We start from the raw sequence: 12560 nt of genomic DNA on the forward strand, positions 1-12560 counted from the left end.
CATCTGCGACCTACACCACAACTCATGGCAGTGCCGGATCCTTAACCCACTAAGTGAGGCCAGGGATCAAATCCGCATCCTCTCAGATACCAGTTGGGTTCATCACCGCTGAGCCACAGTGGGAACTTCTGATTTTAATTTTTATATGTCTGTTTTTGTCAGTTACCTCTGCCAAAAATTTTGTGGTAGGAGGAAATTCGTGTTGGATTTATTACTTGTCACTGAAATGAATGTTTATTTGACATTACTGTATGTTATTTACTCATTTGAAGTTTCGTTTTTTTCCTCTGGTTATTTGAAATATTCACAGTAAGATATTTTAGAACTATTGCATGTCTTTTTCCAGAGGAGGAAGGAACTATTCTTAATAACCTGCAAAACTGGAGAGAGGCCACCTGAATGCCCCAGAGCATTCCAGAGTTCACTCATCCTTCCTTTCTCTGAGTTTCTATAGCACTTAGTAACATCCTCATTCACTTTTAACTAATTCGCTTTTGCCTTTATATTTTGCCATAAACATAGCCATATGCATGTACCATATATTATTAAAGCTCTCTACTTCATTTTTAAAACAGAAAATCTATGGTTTCAGGAGTTTCCATCGTGGCTCAGTGGTTAACAAACTCAGCTAGTATCCATGAGGACACGGGTATGATCCCTGCCCTCACTCAGTGGGCTAAGGATCTGGAGTTGCTGTGAGCTTTGGTGTAGGTCAGCTCTGGTGTAGGTCGCAGATGCAGTTTGGATCCCACATTGCTGTGGCTGTGATGTAGGCCAGCAGCTGCAGCTCCAATTCTACCCTTGGCCTGGGAACTTCCATATGCTGCGGTGCAGCCCTAAAAAGACAAAAGAAAAAAAAATCTGTGGTTTCATAAAATTTGAAAACCCTAATTTTTGCACATTGGAAGTGTACTTAGAGTGATAATTTTTTTTTTTGTCTTTTTGCTATTTCTTGGGCCGCTCCAGCGGCATATGGAGGTTCCCAGGCCAGGGGTCGAATCGGAGCTGTAGCCACCGGCCTACGCCAGAGCCACAGCAACGCGGGATCCCAGCCGCGTCTGCAACCTACACCACAGCTCACGGCAACGCCGGATTGTCAACCCACTGAGCAAGGGCAGGGACCGAACCCGCAACCTCATGGTTCCTAGTCGGATTCGTTAACCACTGCGCCACGACGGGAACTCCGGAGTGATAAATTTAAAACATACAGATATTGGATAGTTTGACAACAAGGTCCTACTGTATGGCACAGGGAACTATATGCCATTATCCTACCATAATGGAAAAGAGTATTTTAAAAAGAATGTGTGTGTATATGTATAACCAAAGCAGCAGAAATTAACATTGTAAAAAACTATACTTCCGTAAAAGAAAAAATAAAACACACATGCAATTTTTTTAATTCCCAAGATGGAAAAAAGTGTAAAAATTTAAATTACCATGTAGTGAGACCAAACTTTAACTGGAAAATAAGGGGAAGCCGGCTTTAAAGTTCTTACCCTCTACTGCTGCATTAATTGACCATAAGAAGTATATCGTACTAGGCCATTCAAAGAGCACCCATAACTCAGTCTTATTTTGGTGGTTGTTATCTTCCCAGAGAGAAATAAGAGTTGTAAGATGAGGAGTTCCCTCTGTGATGCAGTAGATTAATGATCCAGCTTGTCTCTGTTGGGGTGACAGTTCAATTCCCACTCTGGTACAGTGGTTAAGGATCCAGAGTTGCTGCAGCTGTGGTGTAGGCCACAGGTGAGGCTCGGATTCCGTCCCTGGCCTGGGAATTTCCATGTGCTACGGGTGCAGCCAGAAAAGGGAAACATGGAATACAACTATTTCAAAGGAATTGAATTGAATACAATATTATCAGTTTGTTGCGACCAAGTGTCAGTTCTTTTTTTTTTTTTTTTGCCCTGCCCATGGCATGTGGAAGTTCCAGAGCTGGGGACTGAACCTGTGCCACAGCAGTGACGTTAGCTGTAACAGTGACAGTGCTGGATCCTTAACCTGCTGCACCACAAGCGAACTCCGAAGTGTCAGTTCTTGCAATTATACTGAAATCACAGTGCCTTGGTCTTAGCTTTCTCAAATGTGCCCCCACAACTACCACTTTAACTCTGGCATATCTTATTTTGAAAATTCGTATTTTTTATATTTGTGAAAAATACCTACCTTTGTTTGGCATGCTGAAGGAAACTTTTATTCTGGTATTCTGTAATTCAGTAGAATTACTTATGACTTTTAGTTCAACACACTGCACAACATGTGTGTATAGCATCTTGCCCTTACAGGTTTTTATTATTATTATTTGCGTTTTAGGACTGCACTTGCGGCATATGGAGGTTCCCAGGCTAGGGGTAGAATCAGAGCTGTAGCCACCGGCCTACACCACAGCCATAGCAACACCAGATCTGAGCCATGTCTGCGACCTACACCACAGCTCACGGCAACACTGGATCCTTAACCCACTGAGCAAGGCCAGGAATAGAACCTGCAACCTCATGGTTCCTAGTCGGATTCACTTCTGCTGCACCACAATGGGAACTCCAGTATTTTTAAAGTTTATAATTTGAATTTTAGTAAATGAAAGTATATTTTCTTATTGCTTTATTGTAAGCAAATGCTTTACTTAACAGTATTGCTAGTGTTTTTTTTTATAGCTCACCTGTTTGTTTCAAGCCTACTTTTCTTAACTTTGTGATAGGTTTAATAATATATATTTTTTTAAATCACCTGGGGAGCTACTTTCAGGTCTATGCAGATATTTCTGTTTTGTAATAACATTAAATTCCGTTAATAAATAAGTGTAATAAATTATTTTCTAATTAATTTTGTTTTGAAAGCTGTTATCTGTCAATTATTGGAAATTTACTATTTCATTTATAATTGTCTTTACTACATTTTTTAAGATTTTAATGTGTTAAATTCTTTTTCCTTTCTTAAGGTATGGCTGATGGCAAGCATTGTACTTTTCCACATCTGCCTGGCAAAACCTTTGTCTATAACGCTTCTGAAGATAGACTGGAGTTGTGTGTGGATGCTGCAGGACATTTCCCCATCGGTCCTGATGTTGAAGATTTAGTTAAAGAGGCTGTAAGTCAGGTTCGAGCAGAGGCTACTACAAGAAGTAGGGAATCCAGTCCCTCACATGGGTTATTAAAACTAGGTAGTGGTGGAGTAGTAAAAAAGAAATCTGAGCAACTTCATAATGTAACTGCCTTTCAGGGGAAAGGGCATTCTCTAGGAACTGCATCCACTGCCCCACACCTTGATCCAAGAGCTAGGGAAACTCCGGTTGGAAGGAAGCATACTGCAGGGACAGACTTTAGCAATAGTTCCATTAAAACAGAGCCTTCTGTATTCACAGCTGCTCCTAGTAACAGTGAGCTTATTCGAATAGCTCCTGGAGTAGTTACAATGAGAGACAGCAGGCAGCTTGATCCTGATATGGTTGAGGCCCAGCGAAAAAAATTGCAGGAAATGGTTTCTTCTATACAGGCATCAATGGACAAACACTTGCGGGATCAAAGTACAGAGCAGTCACCATCTGATCTTCCTCAAAGGAAAGTAGAAGTTGTGAGTTCCTCTCTGAAGTCTGGGAATCTTCAGACTGGCTTACCTGAGTCTTTTTCTCTGACTGGTGGCACTGAAAATTTGAATACGGATACAGCTGAGAGCTGTGTGGCAGAGGCACTGGGAGCAGAATTTGCCACAAGGTCAAAAGCACAAAAGGGAAATTCCGTGGAGGAGCCTGAAGAGATGGATAGTCAAGATGCTGAGATGACAAACACAGCTGAGCCAATGGATCACTCTTGATTTAATTAGAGGCTAATAAAGGCAGAATGTTTATTGTGAATATGTAATATTTGTTGGCTGGGCCACATAACTTGATTAGTCATTAAAAATCTTGTACGTATATAATTCCAAGATTATATCTTGTTATTCAGTGCATGATAGCAAGTGTGTGATTGGCAATAGCTTTTAATATACTGCTGCCCAGGCTGGCTCTGAATTCCTATAAATTAGTTATTAGATCTGCTGAGATGAGTTTCTTCCATATATGTGGTTCATTGGAAGTTCTTTGTAATTTTAATTCCATGAAAGTCTTAACGTTTCAAACATAAAAATTCTACATATGTTTGATTTCTGAAAAGGCTAGAACTGTGGGGAAATAAGGTTTTGCTAATGGTGATGTCATCGAGGTAACCATTCCACATATTTATTAATGTGTCAAAGGATTTATGTAAATTTGAAGCTAATCTGAACTAAATTGTATCTTGAAATTCATAAAAGGATATATTAGATACTGGGATCCTAACATTTCTGTGAACGTAAACACATTCATAGAGATATGTATTCTTGATGAAAATATCTTGAGAATGGAGTGTAATGATACAACATTTTGCTGAGATGAGCAATGTTAGGGGGAAATAACTATTCTAGAATAATAAAGTCAGTGTGATTCAGTAATGTTGCTGTCTGAGCCAACACAGCCAATTGTGTGCTCTGTTGTTGATGATATGTTACCATTATTTTGAATCCTGGCCTGGTCAAGTACCACCAAATTTTTGTTCTTTAATCTTGCAGAAAAGTTGATTGCAAAGTGTGGTAGAAAATAATAAAAATAATGGTTGCAGTAGTTAGTCTCTAATTTTCAGAGTTTGTTGGATTCACAGAGAATTTATAAATAAGAATTTATCTTTATGAATGAGTTACATTGTTCTACAATTTTGATCAATGGTATTTAAGCTTGTATATGCTAAGTGTCTTTTGAGCCCCTTTGAGCCAAAAATGTCTCCTTTTTTTCTTAGAAACCATAAATTTTTCTTCATTTGTTGGCTTCACTTGGATTTGGATCCAAATTTGACTGCATCATACCCTGATCAACTGAGCATTTGCTTAAATAGCGTATTCATCAAATCTTTAGCGCCAGTTTCCTCAAGAAACAGCTTTCATGCTTACTCTTTAAAGACAAAGAATGTTTATCCTGAGATTGGTATTGCACTATTTTATCCTGTTCTGCAGATCTGTATTCCGAAATGTACACTTTAATCCATCTTCTTCCTCTGTTCACTGAAATTAAGTTGAATTTGAATGGATGAAAAACAAAATGTATGTTAATACAATCTCTTATCTAGAGCATTCAAAGCCTGGCTGTCTCTGTTTGCTGTGTAACAGATGCAGAACCGTTTGCATTTTAAGAAAATGTACATCAGAATATGTATTATCAGGTGTTTAAAAATCTCAACCTGTTGATTTGTAAGGAATATAGACAGTACTTGAACTTTTGTTTCCAAATAAGGGAGGTTTTGGTTTTCTTTCTATGAAAGTATCTTCAACAGAATCCACTTATTAAATGAATTACTCCATTTTGAATAGGAAAGACTGGAGAATCTAGACAGTTTGCAGATGCTATCTGAGCGAGAGACATATTTGGGTTTTATCACATTATCACATTTTTTTAAAACCTTATTTTATCTCCATTCTTCTAAATGTACTTTCAAGTAGCTTTCTCTGTGTCTATAAATAGAAAATTTAGAACTTTTATATTGTGTACTAGTTCTGCATAAAGGACTGCAGCTACCAAATAATATTTCCCATTTAGTTAGTATAGATGACTTCTGTGTATTAAATTAAAAATCACAAATACCACTAACCACTATAATTATTTTTGGTTTTTTTCAACCACTGAACCCCCTCGTCCACCACTTTTTTAGTTTAAATACAGGAAAACTGTTTAACAAATGCATTGCTTCCAGGTTCACCTTTTCTTTAACAAATATTTTCTTCACCTGTGGCTTGCTATGTTTAGTTAATAACTGATAAATAAAGTTTTATAGCATAAAGTAAAAAATTAGATACACATTTTATCTCCCTACTAAATACTTGCATCTAGTCAAATTAGAATGCACTGTGCACATTAAAAAGCAGCCTTAACCTCTGACAACACTATTGATTTCTCTTGTCACAGCACTGCTGTTTAGAAGCAGGTTAGGTATGAATATTATAATAATAGTTTGGGTTCTTCCTTGATACAGAATAAAAGGCTTGATTCTAAGAATGGTCAGATTTCCTGAAATTATTTTAAATCAGCTGAAATTTGCTTGCCATAATTAATGGCTTTTGAGAGGTGGACCAGGTATCAGCTTCACAAAAAAGTTTTAGAACAGAATTTAAGTTCTTGACTATCATCATTTGACCTTCCACATGGTTATCATCATCAAATACATGATTATAAAATGGCTATTTTTTAGTACTACTATTTGTGATTGCCACAACTTTGAGACCAAGCTAGGGATAATAAATTAGTTAAGATACTTTCTTAACCTTACATACAACATAATAACTCTAATTCAGTCCTGTAAATTCTTTTTGCACTGTTCAACTGAATGAAAATTGAAGTAAAATTGTAAACTTTTTTCCTTCAGTAACCCATTTTATAGTTAACATACCAGGTCTGAAGTGATGACCCAAAGTCCAGGTAGAATTGAAGATGATGTGTGTCTAGAATATTGGTTGTGAGAAACTGGTTGAAAGGGAAGAAAACAACACACTGTCAAATATTATAAGCTAGAATATAATAAATTCCAAAGGAATGGTTACTCAGAAACTAGTTAAAGAGCAAGCCTATGTAAGGCCCATTTTCCCTCCTTTCACTCATTTCAGGTATTTTATTGGAAAATGTTAGGCTAAAGACCTGAGAAATTTAGCAAATGCTATTGACTGTGAAATTTGCTTTATCTCTTCTGATGATTTTTAGTTTGGTTTTACAGTCAAGCCTACTGCTTGCAGTTAAAGTATCAATCTGAAATGCATCTATAATTCCCAGCCACACAAGTCCTTATTGTCATTATTTTTAAGAATCTAATTTTATTGGAAATTAGCAAACTTGCATATTTTGGTCTCTTACCTCAGGGAAGATCACTTGCTAGCAACTCACATACGACTAATGACAGGTTTTTATGAATTGTACTGACATCACGTTAGCTACTAAATGCAAAGTTGATAACAATATTATGTAGTTACCTACTAATAACTAACTGGCTGCTAGTGAACATTTCTCTAAAAAATTTAAACCTCACTAATAACTAACTTTTAGGTATGAAATAAACTTGTAACTTGTCTTTACGCTTTGGTCAATATAGTGACAATATGAAAATTTTTATTTCAGAATATCAACACCATTTGTCTTCATTTTTCAACAGGAATTTTAATTAGCCCATACATAAAATACAACAGAGCAGATTTTGAGAGTTTCATGGTTCTCAAAACCAGGTTTCCGTATTAAAAGATGTTCATTAAAAAACCCTGCAAAATCGGATTAAACTCTGCTCATCTTAATATGAATTTAAAATGACCTTTTGTAATAGTCATAGTGAGCTATATACTCTGAGTTGGGGTATCCTATATTTCAAGGTTATCATACAATTTAACAAAATTGCACAACCTCAAGGCTATTCACAATATAATTAATGTTTCAAACCACAACTATTCACTTGAAAACATACCATAGAAGAATGTTTACTTAAGAAATAACGAAAGGGGAGTTATATCACCTTGTAAGATTTATAGTTAATTATAAGTTCTGCCATTCTTAATAATTCCTTGAGATGCTAAGTGTTTCAATTCATATTTAACTTAAATCGTGAGAATTTTAATGTTTGTTCCAAAATAGCAGAAATTGTAAAAATTGTGAATTATTGGAGAAAATGCCATTACTTGTATATCTGACATTTAATTTTTAAAATTATGGAGTCTACATGCTTTTGTAGTATAATATTAATACAATGATTATTCTCTTGTAAAAGGAAAACTAGTAAAAAAAGTTTTAGTTGATGTTATTTGCTTGTGAGTATCAATTACTTAGTATTTAAAATTGTAAGGTATTGCATATTTTTCTTTAGAATGCACACAACCCTTCTTGAGCCTTTATGCCTGTGGTAGAGCAATAAAGAAATAAAAAGTTGTCAGTATTTTCAGGTTTATTTAACTTTAAGAATTAGTGCCAAGAGCTGGAGAGTCTACTTTTTGGAGGGAAATGTTATTTAGAATATGTAAAAATAAGTGTAATAGTGTAAATATTTAGAAAAGATTAAATAGCAAGTGCTTTAACTGCTCAATAAAATAGTATAGATGTTATGTCATCCCTGAGGCACTGGCTGTTATCCATTATTTTCTGATTTTGTGATTGCTGTATATATTACCTTTGAGTAATAAATAACTGATAACAGTGTATTTTATCTATATAGTGTACAGCACACCTCACTGTACAGTTTTATATCAGTAATAAAACTATAGGTTAATACATACTAATCTCCCCTCAAACTTCTCCAAAGTAGCTTTTTAAAATAATTTTTTATTCTTTAGTTTCCTGGAATTACACCTTAATATGAAAACATGGGAAAATGTAGTTCAGTTTCATAAAGGAATTCTTCATAAAGGAATTCATAAAGGTTTTTTTAAATTTTCTTCAGTAGGATACCATATAAGTACAGTGATTTCTCTCCTAAATATGTAGATTTCAGTGCCAGTGAAAGGAGTAAGCAAAATTTCCTTAGACATTACATAATTGGGTTGTGTGATACTGAATATTTAAAGATAAAGCCATGTTCTAATAAAGAACTTGTTTTTGTGCTGTTTTTAAAAAAATACTGGTTAGAGATAAGGAAATAAAGGGCAATACAGAAAACAGTGCTAAATTACATTTGTATAGCTTAGCAATCAATGCCACTGATATTTGTTTTAATGTACAGGTTTAATGTCCATTTTGTTAGACTGTTTGACTTAGCAGTCAGCGTAGCTTCAGACATCAGACTTAGAGGTCTGAGTCCTGGCACACTGCTTCCTGTGTGACCTCTTGCTTTGGTTTCCTCACTGGGATGATGGTAATGACATCTACTTCTGGGGGGTTGTGAGGATAGAACCAGTTAACACATATCAAATGGTTAGAACAGTAAACACTAAAATGTTTGCTATTATTGTTAATAAATAACAATAATTATATCAAAGTAATTCAGTAGAGCTCAGTTGCCATTTAAGCAGGATAAATCACATATAGGGCATACATTATTCAAATAAATTGTTGTGTTAAAACTTGCTTAATTAGTGGTATATAATTAAAGAGATGAACCCTGAATGTATGTTCAAATATTTATGCAAGAGCTTTATGACCACATGCAGCATTGAAAATCTGGAGAACTGACAGTCTGTGCTCTGTGACTAATTTATTGTGACCTAAAGCAAGTCCTAGAGGCTTTCAGTACCTCCATTTCTATTATAAACCTTGTTTTACAGTTGTTATCCTCTCGTTCTGCTGACCATGTCATCCTGTTTTCACTTACTGAAGGCATGGCACTGATGGGACAGATGACAGGTAAACTAAACATAATTAGATTTGCTTTTTGATTTGGCTGCACTTGTCCCAAACTTAGACTTGAGACCTTGTACGTGCGTATCACTGGTCACATACTATGTAGTTTGGAGCTCACAAAAACTTCAGCCGATAAGATAAATGTCCTACTTATGACAGTTCAGTACGCATTTTGTTTTTATTGACTGGCTTTTTCAGACCCCAGTAACTGCAAGTCTAACTGCATAGTTGCTTGTTTCTAATCATTAAAAATGTATATAGAAAAACTGAATTAAGTCTTTATTGATTATGGCCTCTTCAAATCTTATTCCTTCCTTGTTGGAACTAAACCTGTCTTGGTCCATTTATCATACCACATAATTATCTAAAAACAGATAAACAATGTGAGAATTGGAGTTGGGGGGTTATTCTGGTTTGTCAGTTCTGTGTATAGAAACATGATAGTATAGGTCTACCTATAAAACAACTTTTTTTATATTTGATTTATGTGATCAACATATTATACTTGAATTCTTCAGTCCCCTTCCTGAACCCAAATTCTCCTTCATTTGAAACTGTCTATTAAGCACTAATCAAATGTCAAGCTTCTATTCTAGGAACCAGGAAAACAGTTCCAAATGAGACAAATCCCAAGTGGCTCTTAACGCTTACATCCCAATGATGGGGACAAGCAATAAACACAAGCATAGTAACTATCATTTGGTGACCCCTTTCCTATATCCAGGCAATTGGCAAAACACAACATGCAATTATTAGTTTAATCCTCAAAGCAACTCTTTGTGGTTGAGTAGCGCCATTTTCTTCATCTTTCAGAAACAGGTTCAGGTAGCTTCAGTAGTTTACCCAAAGTCCTGGAGTTAATGGCAGAGCTGGGTTTTAAACTTAGATGTTTATGACTTCATAGCCTGTGCTCTTAACCTCAGTGCTGCATTCATAATTTAGCAAAGGAATAAAATTTGGTGGTCACATACATCTTTACAAACATCTACTGTTAAATCTAGCTTGCTTTCAGGTACACTAGTCTGGTTTGAACTGATATCAGTGTATAGTACTTGGCTTTAGTTTTATGTCCTACAAGTCCCCTTCCTGAACCCAAGTTCTCCTGCTATGCCAAGTTCTTTCCTCAGCTTTTTTTTTTTTTTGCTTCCTCCAAATCTGACGGTGCTTTAAGGAAGAGTTTCAGAATTTCTTGAGCGATTGATCTGGGTAAATGTGAGCACCACCAGTTAGATAAAAGTCCAACGGGCTCATTTCAAAAAAAGAGAATAATTATTGTCATTTTCTAAGTGGGTCTGTGGCTTTGGTTGGCAAAGTTCCCCGAAGGTGATGATTCTCCAAGTATAGTTCATAGGCTACACACATAGCACCTAAAAAACATTCCTATGGAAACTATCATGTGCCAGGTATTTTTGCCAGGCACAAAGAATAATAAAATGGCAAGAGGAGACATACAACCTGCCTTTGTTATGCTTAAACAAGCAAATGCAAATTTAAGAGGAATACTGAATGCTATGGGATTACACTACAGGAGGAGCTAAATTTACCTGCTAGTGGTTAAAGAAAGCTTCCCAAAAGGTGATGTATTCACTGAGATCTAAAGACTTAATAGGATGTTTAAAAATCAAATTGGCAAGATTCAACACCTCTAGAATATTTTATTTACTAAGCCAGTCCATCAAGCAAAATTAAGTTGGATGCTTATGTTTGCCACAGTTTAGACCCCAAATCCTTCCTGTGAGAGGCTGGTGACCCAGTTGAATGGATAAGGATGACAAAGTTTGAAAAAGCTTGTGCAAATAGAGTTGCTAGGGAAAGGAAAACAAATTGTTAACAGAGGGAGTTCCCGCTGTGGCCCAGCAGGATAGGGATCGGCAGCATCTCTGCAGCACCAAACACAAATTGGATCCTGGCCTGGCACAGTGGGTTAAAGGAACCAGCGTTGCTGGAGCTGCAGCATGAGTTGCAATGGTGGCTTGGATCCAATCTCTGGCCCAGGAAATCCATATGCCTCAGGGTGGCCAAAATAATAATAATAATTATTATTATTATAACAGAAAATGAGGTTTTAAATAGAGTGTGTAAACCACTTCAGAAACATGAGCTCATCCTTTGAAAGTAAAACATGTCTCTGCTACTGAATATGACTAGTGTAAATCAAATGCATAGTTGCATAACAAAATTGTAAGGAAAACAGTAAAACAAGAATCAAATTAGAAGCTAGAAGCCCTCAATTATTCTGATTTTTAAAAAACATTACCAGGGTTATAGAAAGATTGGTTCCACTTCTTCTTCTAGCTTCTCATGGCCCTATCCCAGTATCTGTCACCTCCTTTGTTTCCATTAGGAGTAGTACTGCCTAAGCGGCTAGTAACCAATGCATATCTTAAATTGTGCTTACAATATTGCTTTTCGAGTTAAGATTATCATTTTGTTATCTTTCTTATGGCAAGTGATTTCGCTTTTACTTTTGTAGGGTAAGCTTTGCCACATAAAAGCTTTACATTTTATTAAATTTGTTTTTTGGTAGAGTGAAGTGATTAGAAAAATTAAATCAATATCTGAAAAAGAAGTTATCTGTAAAATTTTTCATTAAAATTGGCTTTGTTTATATAACTTTTGTTTATGTAACTTTGTTTATATAACTTTTTAAAAGTTATTCTCAAGGCAATGCATTTACATGGTTAAAAAAAATTAAAAACTATAGAAAAATACCCAGCTCCTCCATTTCAACTGCTCAATCAACCATTTCTATTTTGGTGGTTACCTCTATAACTTAAATAAGATGATTACAGGTCCAGTCTCTTGATTTATCAACTTTAGACAGTATTTGATTCCTCCATTATGAAAGCTGAGTCCCATTGCTCTTTTTGGGTTATCTTAATAACTTTATATAATATACTTGTTTCTGTTTACTGAGCCATCAATTTTGGATATTAACTTTTCATTAAAATGAAGAAATTAACATTTTTATACTTTCTAATGCCCTTTATTTTCCCATTCTACTTCCTAACTTTTATTAGCTATACTACTACTTCTGTATCATCAAGGTTTATATATTCAAAATATGTTCTGTAGCCATAATTGCTTTAAAGTAGGTTTGACTAAGCTAATAAACAGCTGGTGATCTCAAATGTCAAAATGAGGGGGTTCTGTTTGTTTTAGCCACCAACTAGAAGCTGGAACTTTTCCAAGG

At 35.6% G+C, this 12560-nt stretch overlaps 1 protein-coding gene across 1 annotated transcript in view; it reads left to right on the forward strand.

The window, feature by feature from the left end:
- VCPIP1 (valosin containing protein interacting protein 1) overlaps window positions 1-9633 on the forward strand; it is a 37059-nt gene extending 27426 nt beyond the window's left edge. The window contains exon 3 of the mRNA XM_047783824.1: window positions 2942-9633. Coding sequence (XP_047639780.1) covers window positions 2942-3813 — 872 coding nt within the window. The 3' untranslated portion in view covers window positions 3814-9633. The remainder of the gene's footprint in view (window positions 1-2941) is intronic.
- The last annotated feature ends 2927 nt before the right edge of the window (window positions 9634-12560 follow it).

This window comes from Phacochoerus africanus, chromosome 6 (assembly GCF_016906955.1).
Source record: "Phacochoerus africanus isolate WHEZ1 chromosome 6, ROS_Pafr_v1, whole genome shotgun sequence".
Taxonomy (NCBI): Eukaryota; Metazoa; Chordata; class Mammalia; order Artiodactyla; family Suidae; genus Phacochoerus; species Phacochoerus africanus.